This window comes from Pseudonaja textilis, chromosome 1 (genome assembly GCF_049901715.1).
Source record: "Pseudonaja textilis isolate UNSWEBS1 chromosome 1, rPseTex1.2, whole genome shotgun sequence".
In the NCBI taxonomy this organism is placed as follows: domain Eukaryota; kingdom Metazoa; phylum Chordata; class Lepidosauria; order Squamata; family Elapidae; genus Pseudonaja; species Pseudonaja textilis.
In genome coordinates, this window is record NC_141990.1 from 330,416,086 (window position 1) to 330,432,985 (window position 16,900).

The 16,900-nt window shown below is 43.0% G+C and overlaps 1 protein-coding gene across 1 annotated transcript in view; it reads left to right on the forward strand.

Annotated features, from left to right (window-relative positions):
* The window catches only part of ELL (elongation factor for RNA polymerase II), a 50,980-nt gene that overhangs the window by 16,959 nt on the left and 17,121 nt on the right, over positions 1-16,900 (forward strand). The window contains exons 2-4 of the mRNA XM_026698888.2: positions 8,826-8,873; positions 14,844-14,965; positions 15,272-15,435. Coding sequence (XP_026554673.1) covers positions 8,826-8,873; positions 14,844-14,965; positions 15,272-15,435 — 334 coding nt within the window. The remainder of the gene's footprint in view (positions 1-8,825; positions 8,874-14,843; positions 14,966-15,271; positions 15,436-16,900) is intronic.

Consider the following 16,900-nt stretch of genomic DNA (forward strand, 5'->3'; position numbering starts at 1 on the left):
GGGGTGTCAATCAAGGCACGGGGCCTAGATCCAGTCCGCGGGGTGCTTAGATCTGGTCCGCGGGGCTGCCCTGGAAACAGCAAAGGACCAACCCGCGGTGCCTCTGCCAGAGGGTTGCAGGAGGCTGTCGCTACTGAAAACGGAGCTTGGGAGCCTGTTTTCAGTGGCAGAGGGTTGCAAGAGGCCGTCTCAGCCCAAAATGGAACTCGGGAGCCTGTTTTCGCTGGCAGAGCACTTGGGTCGCCAAAGGCGCCCCCAACATAAGTGACGCCCACTCCAGCCCCCTGAGGGCAAACACAACCTTCATGCGGCCCTCAATGAAATCGAGTTTGACACCCCTGCTGTATATGCTGCATTGATCGGTATCAGTCTGGAGGAGCTAGCAAATCTGTGCTGGCCTGACCATTGATACAGGAGCTGTTCGTTGCCTCGTTTTCCCTTCCCCTGGTCATCTGCCATTCTCAAGTTGGATTTTGACCCCAGGTTTTAACTCTAGCAATGCCACTGTTTGCAATCCTATGGAAATTGCTTCCAGGTTGGTGTGCTTCGGACTTCAGAATTGCTCATTGAGTAGAGCACACGCAGGCAAATAAAAACATAGCCACCCATCAGATCACACAGTGAAGTCTAGACAGTGCTCCGTCATAGAGTCCCCGGTCTGTCTTTGTCCTTGTTTTTAAACACCACCTTGTTGAGGAACAGCTTTTAATCTGACGAGCTGTGCCGTTAAAACAAACAGTTGCTATTGCAGGAGCTTCGTGTTGTGGTTAACTGGTGGCGTGCAACGCATTTGGAGTTTGAACTGTTTCATGCTTGAACCACTCTCACATTAGGAATAGTTATTTTGACCTGATCAAATTTCACTGTTGTTCCAAACTGTTGTTTTTGTTGTTCCAAATAGACCTGGAGTGCTTTTGCTAAGGTAGGAACAACCTGTTTTGAAGTCTGTTAAGACTGAAACATTTTTGGGATGCCTGACCCTTCCAATATGATCATAACAGACTATTTTAAATCCAGAATAGAGTGTTTCAAGGTTAAAAGCATTTCAAGTATGGAACATTTTGCGTACCCTAAGCTACCGATATTTACACACGAGCCTGCAATAATGCTCCAGGTCTGGCTTCTTTGGCATCGGGTTTTCTCCTTGCCGCCAGTTTGGCTTTGTCTGAATTTTGGGGCAAAATGTACCATAGATTGTATGGTTGGGACAAGAAATAATCCTTCTGTCTCTTTTGCAAGCCCTACGTTTGCAAAATGCTAACTTGCTTGAGTTGTAATGTGCAATTTTGCTAACCTGCTTCTGCATTTCTTTTGTTGCGCAACCAAAATGATTTCAAAACACATAGAACAGTTTAATCCTCTAGAATTATTACTTTCTGTCTTGCCAATTCCTAGGGGCCAGTTTTAGCCTTTCTTTGTGGAGCATGTATGCATGGTTAGATTTGAATGAGAAAGATGATGTAAGCAACACGTAGTTCAAAAGTGCACCAGCTCATAACCAAATAATATGATAAGAAGTAAAACAACAACCTCCCTTTTCCCATTTAGAAATGCTTTGTTTTCTGGTTACATGGAATCTTTAATCTTATCAGGGATGAAAATTCAGCTTGTAAACTTTAACTAGAATTGTGGATAAGCTATAAATAACATACAGTCATTTCTGCAAATTCATTGTAAATAAGTCTTAGAGATGAGGAACCCATAGCCCTTCAGTTGTTGCTGATGTTTAACATTCACATTCTGCATAGCTAGTAGTGAAGGATGCTGTGAGTTTCTTTATAGTATGTCTGATTGACTAGAGCAGAGGTGTCAAACTCAAGCCCGAGGGCTGGATCCGGCCTATGGGGTGCTTAGATCTGGCCTGCAAGGCCGTCCTGGAAACAGTGAAATTCTGGCCCTCAGTGCCTCTGCCAGCAGAAACCGAGTTTTGGGGTGGGGGGTGCCGCTCTGTTTTTGCTGGCAAAGGGCTGCAGGAGGCTGTCGCAGCCGAAAATGGAGCACGGGAGCCTGTTTTCGCTGGCAGAGCTCTCGGGCCACAGGCCCCCCCGACATGAGTGACATCAAGCTGGCCATGCCCCCCCGGCCCTCCGAGGTCAAGCACAACCTTGATGCGGCCCTCAATGAAATTGAGTTTGATACCCCTGGACCAGAGGCTCCCCAATGCTGCTTATCGCGAACCTTCCTCCACATCAAGTTTGTAACACAGGAGTGATATTCTTACATAATTGTTAACAGATTTTCCAGCTTAAATAAGGTATTTTTTTTCCTGAATGTCCAGGTGGGCTTTTGAGTTTCTGGGTATCAATCACTGATCATGTTTTGTCTTGGAGTATGAATGTTTTGAGATGAGCAGCATATCACTAAATATGACTAAATAAATAAACTATTTTAGAATTTAAAGCTTAACTTTCAGCTAGGGATACAAATAAACTTGCTCCTACTAGCTTATGATGACAGTATTTATTAAGTACATGTTGGGGGCTCCTGGGTCAGATAGGTAAAGGTAAAGGTTTCCCCTATGCAGTCATGTCCGACTCTAGGCGGCACAGTTATCTCCATCTCTTAACTGGGGGAGCCAGCGTTGTCTGAAGACATTTCCATGGTCTTGTGGCCAGCATGACTATATGCCGAGGCCACACAGAACATTGTTACCTCCCATCGAAGTGGTATCTGTATCAGGGCCCTGACAAATCCACCCCCATTCAAATCATAAGCCTCCAGCCCAGTGGTTCCCAGCCTTTTTTTTTGCCCCGCACCCCTAAAGAAATTTCACTCGAACCTCGCACCCCCTGAAATAAATAATAAATAAAAATGCCAACATATAGCCAATATCCTATTATTTACCTGGACTTTTCTCGCACCCCCTGGAATATTGTCTCTCACCCCCAGGGGGTGCAAGCACCCCAGGTTGGGAACTCCTGCTCTAGCTGCATCTCTCAGAGTAAGAAAAATTGATTTATTAGGAGTGACCATGTCGACGTTGCCTGGTGCAGCCGACGCTAGAACACATCATTCACTTCCCCCTTGACCCTGGTCTTCCCCCCACCCCCTGGATGTATATTCTCCAATGGGACACATCCATAGCCAAGAGTCATCAATCATGCTCTCCAGTAATAATCTTGCACGCCAACAACCTGGGCTGCCTAGCAATTATCTAAAACATTTAAGGAATGCCCTGCTTTCTCCATTCCCTTTCTGCTGGCAACTAAAAAGACCAAAGAAGTATTTTTTTGGTTGACAACCTGTTTATCTACTCACATTTACATGCTTTCGAACAGCTAGGTAGGCAGAAGCTGAGGCAAGTAACAGGAGTTCAGTCTATTGCGCGGCGCTTGGATCTTGAACCCAGGCTACTCTTGAACCGCTGAAAATTGTGCTGCTTTCTTACGTGAGATAAGCAACAAGAAATGTCAGTTTTCAGAAGCAGATTACTTCAGAATTCCAGGAGGAACAGAAAAGTGGGATCTGGATCGAGTAAAAAGCTGTTCTGAACTAATAAAATAGCTTCACTAACCTAACGCCTGGGAGACATTTGGGACTATAACTTTATAGACTAAACGACCACACACATTCCTATACCAGTAGTCCTTGCTTGATGACTGATTGGTTAGCGATCACTCAGTTACAATCTACCTCCCCAGAACTACTTACAACGCATTTTCAAAGTTCCAACAGTTGTACACACATACACATACATGCAGTCACATGTTCCATTCAGGGCACTTGGCAACTGGCTCACATTTACAGCCATTTGAAGTGTTCCATGGTCATGTGACCAATTTTCAGCATTTTTGGCCAGCTTCTATTTACTTCCAATATCTTAGCAAGAAACGCTCATCCAGGATTGTCCGATATTTTGATCAGTGATCTAGATGAAGTGCTGGAAGGAATGTTTGTTTGAATTTTCAGATAACATAAAAATTTGATGGGATAGCTTAAATCCTAGTGAATAGAAATACTATTCCAGACTATCTTGATAAATTAGAAATAGCCTGAATATAATAGAATGAGATTTAAGAAATTTACAGAGTACTTATTCAGGAAACCAAAATTAAATGGGGAATATTTGGGTTGGTAATACTGCTTATGGGGAAAAATTTGGAGCAGTATTTCATTGCAAATTCACTGTAAGCCAACTACTGTTGTTTAAAAGAAGGCGAACGGATTTTTACTTGCCTCAAGTATTATGCTAAACCAGATTTTGAAGTTTAGGCAGATTGCAACTAGCTGAGTTGATGTATTTGAGATCCAAAAATCCTAGCAGGTACAAGATGGACAGGTAGGTCCTTAGAATGCATCTTGTATCCTTGACCAGTCCAAAATGCATGATCAGTGCCAGAGTCAAGTTAAAATCCATTAGAGTTTGTCCACCAAGTTTTCTATTTCAAAATAATGTTTATGATGCCAGGACTGAGTAGATTTTATTGCTGTTAGATTCTTGGAATTAGAAACTTTTGCTGATCTACTACAGATTACCGGTACTTAAGGTTCTGTTTAAGGGTTACGGATAGATTCTCTTTAAAAAACAAAACAAACCTTTGAATACTAGCTGTTGACTTTGCGGCTTACTGAAGGCATTTCACTGGCTATTAGTAGCGCATTTCCTTCACTCTGTTTTATTAGGACTGCTCTTGTTTAAAAGTGTAAAGAATACATTCTCCATATTTAAAAAAAAAATCACATCACTTTATATCAGTTATGAAAGAGGGGAGGGAGAAAGCTGCCATTTTCTTGCCCTGCTGGCTTATTTCCTGCTCACAAATGAAGCATTCGGTGCAAGAAAGTCTCTATGTGCTCGGCACTACCACATGTGTAACCAGATACCTTTTGTGAATTCCTCTAGATCGGCTCATCTGAACTATCACCATTCTTAAATTAAAATTATCCTACAAAAGTTGTCAGCTATACCTATTTGCATGCAATGAGGAATGCTGCATCTTGGCTAATTACCACTTCAGTAGTATGATTGCTGTTGGCTTATGAGCAACCAGGGTGCCTATTATAAGCGCCTGTCCTGCCATCTGACCTCATGCCTTCTCTCCTCTGGGTCCTTTCTCTGGCACGCCCTGTGAAGCCTGTTGGATATTTTGAATCTCTCTTGTTCCCCCAAAGAACCAAACAGTTTGTTAACGTGTGGGAGGAAAAACCTGTGCCTTCATGGGCCGTAATATCTCTGCAAATGGCTTCTCCTTCTCTCCTGTCATGGCTCTGCCTTATCGTTCTTCACTAGCTGCATCTTGGCAGAGCCTGCGGAGGGGAAAAAGACAGAGAATCCTATATGTTGTATTATATAATCTTTGATGAGAACATGACAGAAGTGAAGTAAACATATGTACACAATCCACGTAATTATATACAAACTTCTATGGGGATATAGAAGAGCCCTGGTGGCACAGTGGTTAGAGTGCAGACTAACTCAATGCTCACTCCAGGAGTTCGATTCTGAGCGGCTCAAGGGTGGCTCAGCCTTCCATGCTTCCAAGGTCAATAAACGGAGGACCCAGATTGTTGGGGCAAATAGGCTGACTCTGTACACTCCTTAGAGAGAGCTGTAAAGCACTGTGAAGCAGCATGTAAGTCTAAGTGCTATTGCTGTAGCAGTGACCTTATACCTGGATGTCCAGTCTAGCTATCTGTTTCTTCATGCCCCCTTTTATGTCTCACGAACTTATCTGGATTCAAAGCAGGTTACAACTGAACAAATGTACATTTACCAAATCTGCCCAAGGTAATTGCAAACTACAAATATGCCCTGCTATCAGTATCTACAAAAGAAGCTTAATTAGTGCCGACACTCAAATGAAATAGCCAACTCTTAAAAGTCTTCCTGAGAGTCAGGAGCACCAGGGCATTTTGTACTTTGGGAAGGAAGCATGGGGACAGCCGGTGAGGGTACAGCTGACTGAGCCCCCACTCTGTTGATTTTCATACTGGGTGGGAATCCTCAGCAGATCCTTTCTTGCAAGAACGGCCAAGGCGGACTGATTCTTGTGAGATAGTCCTGTAAGTAATCACAGAGCTATAGACCGTGTATCTTCAAAGGTATTAAAGTAGCGTTCTGAATTGGACCAGGAAGCAAATTGGAAAACGATCAGTGTGATTCCTGTAGCATCAGCAGCCCCTATCTAAATCTGCTTCCCCAGTTAGCAGATGGACTGTTGCCCTTTGGACAGTGAAAGCTATAAGTTGTCTTCAAAGAGAGCCTCGTATAAAGTGCACTGGAGGAAGAGGTTCCTAATCTGAAAGTTACTAGGCAACAGGGAAAAAAGCCTTGAGCATTTATACATGATTGCTAGCATTACAGTGATAGGAGGTGCAGTGTTATTTCTATCCCGCATTCCCGGTGGTTTGGTGAAGGCCTTCTGTGCTCCAGACCCGGATCAGGTGTTCTCCTGAGAGACCTCAGCCAATGGAACAGGGCAGGCTAGATGTTGGTCGATGGATATGTTTCAACTAGCTCTGGATTTAAATTTAGAAGAGGTAACTAGCCTTTATTGTGCCATGAAAGATGGACACGGTTCTGTGATTTCTTTCTCTGGGAAAGAAGAGAGGCCTCTCTACTGATGGATTTCCCCACCACCACCTGCAGTTATGGAAAGAATCACCACTACCTGGCAATGACAGAACCCTTGATGACTTAAGCCGCTATTCCTAGCCAGCCTGGCAGCTCCTTTCTTTTGCTGCGCTACAGCAGCATCTCAAGGGGGACCCGTGAGCCTGCATAACCTGAGGAGCTCCTAATGAAGGCAGAGATTCTCGGCTCCCGTGAGGCTTGCTGAGCTGCTGGTAGATAGCAGGTCTGCTGTTGGTGGTGCTACATAATGAATTGCATAGTCCTTTCTGCTCTTGGTTTTAAAGGAGCCTCAAAAACACAGGGGGTCCTTGACTTTACGAGTTGTTAAGCAAGACAGCGGTTAAGTAAGCTTTGCCCCGTTTTGCAACCTTTCTCGCCACAGTTGTTCAATGAATGGCTGCAGTTGCTAAGTTAGTAACACGGTTGTTAAGTGAATCTGGCTTCCTCATTGACTTTGCTTGCGAGGAGGTCACAAAATGGGATCCTATGTCCTCGGCACCCTGAAATTGTTATAAATATGAACCAGCATCCGAATCTTAATCACATGACCACTGGGATGCTGTGGTGGTCACAGAAACATGAAAAATGGTCACGAGTCACTTTTTCAGTGCCGTTGTAACTTTGAACAGTCACTAAATGAATGGTTGTAAGTCGAGGACTACCTGTACTTTGCCAAAGTTGCTAGTCAAGATTTTATTTTTACATAACCCTTTTCTGATCTTTCTGCCTAATATCCCAGAACTGCTTCTTATTCAGATGATAGGGAGAAGCTGGATGTAGGGAGAAAAAAAATCCCTGGTCCTTGAAGACTGAATAGAGTATTAGAGAGACACATCAAGGCTACAACTTTGCAAGTCTCTCCTTGCAGCCTTCCTGATATTATGGTGACTTGGCACCGACAATAGTTGCAGATCTCCACTTACTCAAGTTGAGCTAGTACAGACAAGCTTGAAGGAGAAACAAAGAACCGTGCAGGATGTGTGCTGAAAATTAAGCATCATTTTGGTTTGCTTCTATTTAATAAGAGCATATGTATAGTTTTTAGTTACCAAAAGGTATACATGTCTATTCTTCTGATTAGAGATAAACCTTCAACTTACGAAATAAACCATAATTAATAAAATGATAAAAATCTGTTCATAAAACTAATAATAAAACTGCTAAAAACTAAATAAACCTGTAATCTGTTGAACGAGTTCATATGGTGCCTTAAAGAAGTTTGCCTTTGTCAGCTCTGGAAACATCAATGGTGGAGGGGGAGGGGAATAATACATCCCCCCTCGGGGTGGGGGGGGGAAGGCTGGTGCAGAGGGAGGGGTACTACTAAAAAAGTCAGTCTCTGAGTCTCGGTCTTCCTGGTTTTTGTGAAGGTGGGGGGTATACAGAGCATCCTTTCCCTATTAGAACTTAAGGAGCAAAGCTAAATGTTGGTAATCGTTACATGGGGATGGCTGAGAATGATTTTTGGTGGCCAATGGGGAATAGGTTTATAGTGCAATGGGAAGCTTTTCTAATATAAATGTAAATCTAGTGAATCGGGGCAGTCTCCATTCAGATCAGGGGTGTCAAACTCAATTTCATTGCATCAGGGTTTGACCTCGGGGGGAGGAGAGTGGCCGGTTCAGCGTCACTCATGTCGGGGGCGCCTATGGTGGCCTGAGCACTCTGCCAATGAAAGTAGGCTCCCGAGCTCCATTTTTGCCTGCGAATGTCTCTTGCAACCCTCTGCCAGCAAAAACAGCCCTCACGAGCTCCGTTTTCACTGGCAGAGGCACTGCAGTCCGGTCCTTTGCTGTTTCCAGTGTGGCCTCACGCACCAGATCTAAACACCCTGTGGACAAGATCTGGCGGCCCCGGGCCTTGAGTTTAACATCTCTGATTTAGATCATTGTTTCTCATCCTTGGCAGCCTGAAAATATGTGGACCAGAATTCTCTAGCCAGCCAATCAGGTACTACTGGAAGAATAGAAAATGCATCCCTGCCATATTGCTTTATTTTGGTAGTTGATATTTCAGGATAATCTTTTCGTACATCAAAGTTCCATTTGGTCTTTGTGGCTGACAAACAGAAGTCAGTTACAATTTTTAAAAATAAGAGATTTTTAAAGCTCTTAAAATTGATAGAATGTGCCTGGTCTTTTTTTTTTTTTTTTATAGCTATCCATCTATTATTGTCTGCTTTAGGAATAATATCACTGATAATGCTTAACAAGTCTTGTGACTCGTCTATATTTTTTCCCTTTTTGTATAGGATTCTGTGGGTTTGAAGCCATCAATCCAGTTTCAAGGAAGCCAAGGGGTAAGTTGAAGGATTGGGCTTTATGGTTAAAATATCTACTGGATGTTTGAAAGCCCATTTGTATTTTTCTTTTAAATCCATGTGACTTCTACTACACAAGTTAAAACTGTTAAAATGTAATAAAAGAGAGCAGTGCTAGATAAATATATCTGCACCATTATTAAACAATTTAAAACAGTGTTTTCCCATTCTGGCAATCTTGTGATACATGAACTTCAACTTCAAAATCTCTCAGCAATGGCCATAATGACCGGAACTTAGTTGAAGTCCACATCTTGTAAAGCTACTCAGCTTGGGATACATTCATTTAAATAATTATAAAACTGTTATTTTTTAATCTTACGGTTCAAATATTAAAAGTTCCACTGGTTATAAACGTGTATTATAGTGAACACTGATCTTTCCCAGATTTGTTTAGGATGGGCCCACCACACTAATCAGAGATAATATAGGGCTTATGTCTGCTGAGTAACTTCAGCAATCTAGATCAGGGGTCTTCAAACTTGACAGCTTTAAGACTTGTGGACTTCATCTCCGAGAATCCCTCCTCCAGTCATGTTAGCTCAGGAATTCTGGGATTTGAAGTCCACAAGTCTTAAACTTGCCAAGTTTGAAAACCCTTGATTTAGATAGACAGTAAGTTAAATAGTTGCTGTAGTAGGCAAGCTGTCACGAAGCAGCTGAGATGGCATGACTTTGCATAGGTATTCACAGTTAAACTACTGAGTTTGGAAGTAATTAAATGAAATGTGAAAGGGACTTTCCTTCAACATCTCTTTCTTACCAGAGTTACCTCCATCTGCCTCACACATGGAGACTGTGAGGTACCAAAGAAGATTCTAATCTCTTACTTTGCACATAGAAAAATTGTGAACTCTGAGTTTGCCCAGTAACATGTGGTTTCCTACTGCCTCTTCAGTCATGATGAAGCATTCATTGTATATGTGTAAACCTGGCAGCTTTTGAGATGGTTGAGGTGTCCCCAACCCAGTGTTGGGGTTCAGAAGAATTTTCAAAGATCCGAATGCAGTGACCCACGCTCCTCCTCTTTGTGGCTCTCATTAATCATTCAGTATAACCACATAATGAGCCAAGACGTGGTGATGGATACAGGTCATAGCCTGGTGCAGCTTTTCTTGGTAAACTTCTTGTCCGACGTGGGAGGGATTCACATCCAGAAACCCAGAGGCTGTGAAAATTGCTGACTGCTATTTTAAGCTTATCTGCTTTAAATCCTGCAGTGCTACAGTTAAAATGAAACTGTGTGGTCCAGACAACAGTAGTAAATGGAGGAAGAGGAGGAGGGACCTCTGTGATCCTGACTGGATACTTAACCATGGATATAAACCCCAAGCTGCAGAGAGCTTTTGAATTGGAAGAACAGTCGGCTCACCTGTAATGGTAGCCTGAGGTGAATGAGACAGGAGTTAATTGGCTTGCTTAAAGAGAGAAAACTGCTGGGTGGCAGGCTGAACACAGAGCTTTGCCAAGTGGGGCTCAGAAGAGTTGAGTGCAGGCGTTATGACCTCTGTTTGCCTCTCTCTGTCAGCAGTTAATGAATTGTACTTCCCTCAGAAGGAGGCCAGAAGGGAATCAAAGAAACGAAACTGGTTTGGTTGAAGCAGCTCAGGATGATCTGATTGTGCGGATTGGGAAAATGGAACAGCAACCCTGCAAAAGACAACCATCCACTAGCCACAGAAGGAACACACCCTGATTAGCGTTGTGTTGCTCTGTGCAACTTGAAGGACGGCTCGTTCTGCTTGTTCCTTCATTCCCTGGAAGGCAGAGGGTCATTGGGAAGCTGCTTCCACCCTTACAGCCTGTGTGTTGTGCTTTAAAAACATTTAATGGTTTTAAAAGAGGCCTAAAAGAAAAAGAATAGGGCCTCTGTGATACTCTTGGAAAGATTTATGTATCCGCCTTTACCATTGCTGAATTCATTGGGCAGGTTTGTGGAGCGTCTGATTGTTCCCATGGATGAAAATGTTTTTAAAATAAAAAGAACTCCTTCGTTAGAGACAGTCTACCTTATTAGTCAGACTTTGAGGACAGACAGGTGTTTGATGTTCTACTCTACAGAGTTTTGATCTTCCACGCTCCTAGTTACTAGCTGTTGCAAGAGGTAGCATAATGGACCTTGGTCCGATCCAACAGATCATAGTGACAGCTTGCCAGCTTGGCTCTAAATATATGTTTTCTTTGTTACTGTTCTTGGGTTCAAGTGGAGCTGGCAAGAGGTAAACTTTGTCACCTTGGGAAGTTTGAGGGATAACAGTATCTATCATGATTACTGGGCCACTGTTCATCACCCCACCCATGTTGATTATGGTTAAGATTGTATAGGTTATATCAGTGTGGGTGTCCTCCAGTTGTGTCAGTCTCAACGCAGTCACGGGGCTTATTGTTGGGGGTTCTGGGAGCTGAAGTCTGGATATCTGAGGGTGTCCCTCAGGTGTAAATCTTCCAAGCTTTTGAAAGGTCCAGACGTTTTTTTAAAGCTACTTCTAGTAGAGCTTGCTTTTCTCAATGCCTCCTTCCCTCAGGGCAGGGGTCTCCAACCTTGGCAATTTCAAGACCTGCGGACTTCAACTTCCAGAATTCTTCAACCAACATGGCTGGCTGAGGGATTCTGGGTGTTGAAGTCCACAGGTCTTGAAGTTGCCAAGGTTGGAGACCCCTGCCCTGAGGGCCTTTCCCAGGCTTCATGAATAGACAGTTGAAAGGTCAAGATTCACAAATGATCAGGGCTGCTGCAACTGAACTCAGATGCTAAATAGAGAAATGCCTTTCTGAGCCTTTGTTTTTTAGATGAACCCTGCTTGAAATTTTTTTAGCTTATAGAAATCTATACACGTCTAGTATACCAGATGGGAGAAGTTAAAAGAGGGTCCATAAAGCCATTCTAAGAGTTCAGGAAAGTAACAAATGGAAATTGTGGGAGGTAATGGGTTTTGGGGGGCTTCAGCTCGAGTTAAAAGTCTTAGATAAATGTCATAGAAGAAATTTCTTTCATTATTTCTGAAAATCTTCTCAGTTCAGGTATTAGTTTCCACCAGAAACAAAGAAAAAAGGCCGTTATTCTATTCTTGGGAATACTTGGCCGAAACTAAACATTTTCTCATTTTAGTGGTGTTATCTTTGTTTCGAACAATTGCTTGTAGGGAGCAAAACCAGCAGCTGCAGCTCTTCTATTTTTAAGGGCAGGTGGTGTCCAGAGGAATAAACAGCCTCAGCCTCAGTCTGCCATCAGAGGGTTTGCTGCATCTGCAGAGAGGCCCAGAGGCCCTCGAGCGTCTGGCATAAATAATAATTCCCAGGGACCGGTGGCACGATGCGCTCTAGCCCTGAAACAGGCTTGCCCGTAACAGAAATGTTAATTGTGGGGGGGACTGGAAATCGTGCAGGGTGACCCTTTCTGCGCTTCACTGCATTTCCTTAGAGGACCTGTGGCTTTCGGTCTGTCAAAGAAATTCTGCAAAAGCACCCAAGTGCCAAGTAGCTAAGGGTGGCAGCAGAAGAGATGCTTCCGGAACACTCAAAGACTTTTTGCTCATATTCATACTAAGAGCAAAAAGAAAATGTAGATTTTTTCAGGCAGAAAGGTGTTTCCTGACAGGCTTTTTTATCTCCACCTTGGGAATGCGGGGTATTCATTTGCTTTAAATGTTTTACTTATTTTTCATGAGGGAACATGTACATGTTGGTATGGTTATCGGGGGGGATTTATTATTTACACCTGTGCCCATGATGTCACCCATCACACAAATAACTCCCAAGTCATCGCTTTGATGTCATTGGGGCTTATAACAAGCAACCGTGAACCTGTATGTATGTATAATTTCTTTTTTTTCTCTCCTGCATGGATGCAAGAACATATATGCAATCCACTGGATTCATTAGCACTCTGGAATTAGTTGTAGCGAGCCACTTCTAACCCCCAATTCCTTATTTAGCAGTGTGTGCTTCTAGACCAGAGTTTTAGCCTCAATAGAACCCCAAGATTTTTTATTCTCTGCCGTTGCCTTTGGTTAATTTCATGGTGGACCAGCTTTCCTTGCATTTATCTGGAGAAGCCCCTTCTATGAACCTACCATGGACCAAAATGGGAACATAGAATAAGGATTTGAAGGATTTAAATTTTTGTAACTTCTCATCCCAAGAGATTCTTTTGCATGGTTTCCAGTTGTTTCATTGTCACTTTTCTCTTTAAGAGAGGCTCTACTGACCATCTGCTTTATTTTCCCTATTTCATCTTTTCTTTATTGGTTTTTATTTGTTCTGGAATTACCTATCTTCTTCTGATTATCCCTTCGTGTTATTTTTTTAAATTATATTTTATCAAGGTTTAAAGATATTATTACAGTTGGCAGTTATTTAAAAAGATGTTATATTTTAGTATTTTATATATATATGTATGTATGTATGTATGTATGTATGTATGTATGTATTTATTTATTTTCTTAAGTTTTCGCGGGTACTTACATGTATGGCATTCAGCTTTGTTCGGGTATTTTCCCATGTCATTGTAGTTGTGCTTTTAAAGTTGTAGCAACGTTTTGGCAGAATCTCATCTGCCATCATCAGGCTTCTGATGGCAGATGAGATTCTGCTGAAACGTCGCTACAACTTTAAAAGCACAACTACTATGACGTGGGAAAATACCCGAGCAAAGCCAAATTCCATACATGTAAGTACCCGCAAAAACTTAAGAAAATATATATATACATACACACACACACACACACACACACACACACACACACACACATATATACACACACACACACACACACACACACATATATATACACACACACACATATATATATATATATATACATACATACATACATACATACATACATACATACACATAGGTATAGCACCAAATTTAAAACACAAATGACTGTGAAAGTCTAACTCATAGACGAACACAATACAGAAGACTGATGATGGCAGATGAGATTCTGCCGAAACGTTGCTAAAACTTTAAAAGCACAACTATAATGATGTGGGAAAATACCCGAACGAAGCTGAATACCATACACACACACACACACACACAGACACACATATTAAACAAAGTGATATAACAATTACTGCTGTATAAAGAATTATAGATATTTTTAAAAGTAAATTTTACCTATAATTTTTTTAAAAAAACTATAAACAGTCCTTGACTTACAACAGTTCATTTAGTGACCATTGAAAGTTCCAGTAGCACTGAAAAAAGTGACTTATGACTGTTTTTCTCACCCTCTTTGCAGCATCCCCGTAGTCATGTAATCAAAATTCGGATGGTTGGCAACTGGTTCATACTTGTGGCCGTTGCTTTGTCCTGGGGTCCCGTGATCACTTTTTTGCAACCTTCTGACAAGCAAAATCCATGGGGAAGTCAGATTCACCTAACAACTGCAATGATTCACTTAACCAAATTGTGGCAAGAAAGGTCATAAAACGGAGCAAAATTCAGTTAACAAATGTCTCAATAGAAATATTGGCCTCAATTGTGTGGCTGTAAGTCAATGAATACCTGTTTAAGTGGGGTGCGGGGGGAGAGAAAAGGGGGGGGGGAGACAGACAAGAAAAAAACAACAAAAATATTTTAAAAATAAAGAGCAATGAGCAAAACCCAAGCTAAAAAAAACACACACATGAAGAAGAAGTAGAAATTTTCTATTTTTTTCTATACCCAAGGTTCTGAAATTTGGACTCTTAATTTAGCCGAGTGGATGTCTCACCTGGAACAAACCACCTTCTCATTTCTTAGGTCCTTCAAAAAGGCTGCATCTCTTTCTGGGTAGACGCACCGGATTTTCCTTCTATCCCCACTAACTCCCATCTTTTGATTTAATTAGACCTCATAATTGGCTGTGCTTTCTTTCATTGGAATTCAGACCTGTTTTTTTTGTTTTTTAATCTTTCTTGCCGGGACAGATATTTATATTTCCTATTCTTCTAAAACAGCACATCTCAATACCGAGACCAGACTGCCCAACAGGAGTTCGGACATTTTCCTTTTATCTCTCTAATATTGGCAAGGACAGCCCTCAGGGGAGTTTTGATTGCATCCAGCAGTATGTGTCCAGGTGAGGAAATGCTCTGTGTTTGCAGGAGCTGCTTCCTGACGTAGACGTGCCTGTGCGCTCTGCCCCCTGCAAAGCCTGACCCACCTCTTTTAAAAGAGCGCGGTGTGCATCGCGCATGGCCTGGAACAAAGGGCTTAGTAAACAAGAGAATAATATAACAGGTTGGCAACCCAGAAGGCAACAGGCTGGCAATTCACTTTCAGTGGGATATATAATGAGAGCGATTGTGACAAAAGCTTAATTTCTAACTCCCCTCCCCCCCCCTTTTTTTTCTCCCCTAATATATATACATATATATATATACAGCAATGGGAACATTCAGCTGGATTGCCTTGGCAGCATCCAGGACAAAATCACTGTCTGTGCCACCGATGAATCCTACCAGAAGGCAAAACAGAGCATGGCCCTGGTGGAAGAAGAGACACGGAGCCGGGGTGCCATTGTCATCAAGCCTGGAGGGCGCTACATTGGTGAGCCTGGGGCTTTCGTGCTTGGCACAGAGGTAGTGGTGGGGGGATGTGTGTGAATTCAACACCTACCTGGAAGGAGAAATGTTCTAGAAGAGTGAAAAGTTGCGTATGTAGCCGTTAATAGTAGTGCTGAAGATTACAGACATTCCCTCCAAGAAGTGCAAGATAAATTTGCTGTTTGTAACTGTTCAGAGCAGTGTTTTTCAAACTTGGCAACTTCAAGAGGCATGGACTTCAATTCTCCAGCCAGCTAGAACCAAGGAGTTGAAGTCTGCACATCTTAAAAATGGCCAAGTTTGAAAAACACCCATTTAGAGGCATCCAGCACTGTGCATCCTTCGTTTTTTTCTTAAAACAGGAGGGGAAAGTGCGTTGAGTAACAAACAGCAGAGACGCAAAGAGTTAAATCAGCCTTTCTGTCTACCGGGAGTCTCCGCCATGATGGTCAGGCTGACTGGAGAATGTTGGCATTACTCCCACACAGTTGGAGGGCATCCAGACTGGTAGGAGGTTGGCCCAGTGGACTTCTTCTTGCCCACCACCATTCCACTCTTCCTTTCATCAGAAGCAAGTGTCAGAATCTTGCACAGCTTCCCATTCATCATCTAGAGCAGGGGTGTCAAACTCAAGGCCTGTGGGCCAGATCCGGCCCTCAGGGTGCTTAGATCTGGCCTGCTGGGCCAGCCTGGTAATAGCAACGGACTGGCCCACGGTGCCTCTGGCAGCCGAAACAGGGGGCCTGGGGGGCGTGTGTGGCCCCCTGCTTCCCATTTTCATCCTGGACGTTGACCTGCAGCACTCTGCTGGCCAAAACAGGGGGGCATGCAGCCCGCCCGTGTCCCGTTTTGGCCTGTAGGCTGCTGCAGGAGGCATCTGTCTGGTCTCTTCCCCCCCGCTCCCCAAGCCGGCCCATGGAGGAGAAGTACAATGCTGATCCAGCCCTCAAAGTAATCCAGTTTGACACCCCTGACCTAGAAAATTTCCAACAAAGGTCTCTCAGTATAATATGTTGAGAACCACCTGATCAGATAGATTACCCCCAGAGTAACTAGAGGGCAGCAGCGCAGTGTTCACTGCATTCACTAGATGTATCATATCTGATCGTTGGCGCCATCTTGTCTTCAAGCTAAGGAGAGAGAGAGATCTTCCCCAAATCATAATTTGGCCAGTATTTCCCCCCTTCATCATCAGCAAATCTGAACCTTAGAAGCTGTAGGGGTTATCGGCTTATGGTTGGCAAGATACCCTGACTCATCATTTTCTGAGTCAGTTAGACATTTCAAGTAGACCAAAAGTCAAGCATTCAGGAAGGAAGTGTGGTCTGTTCTTCTGTTCTGGGAAAAGCACAAGGGGTTTGCTGGAGCAATCCTTATCAGAGAAGCTTGAGGAGGAGGTTGACTTGCTGGTGTGTAGGAAACTTGCTTGCCTTAAATTAAATCATAAGGTTGGACTGGGAAAATGTCTC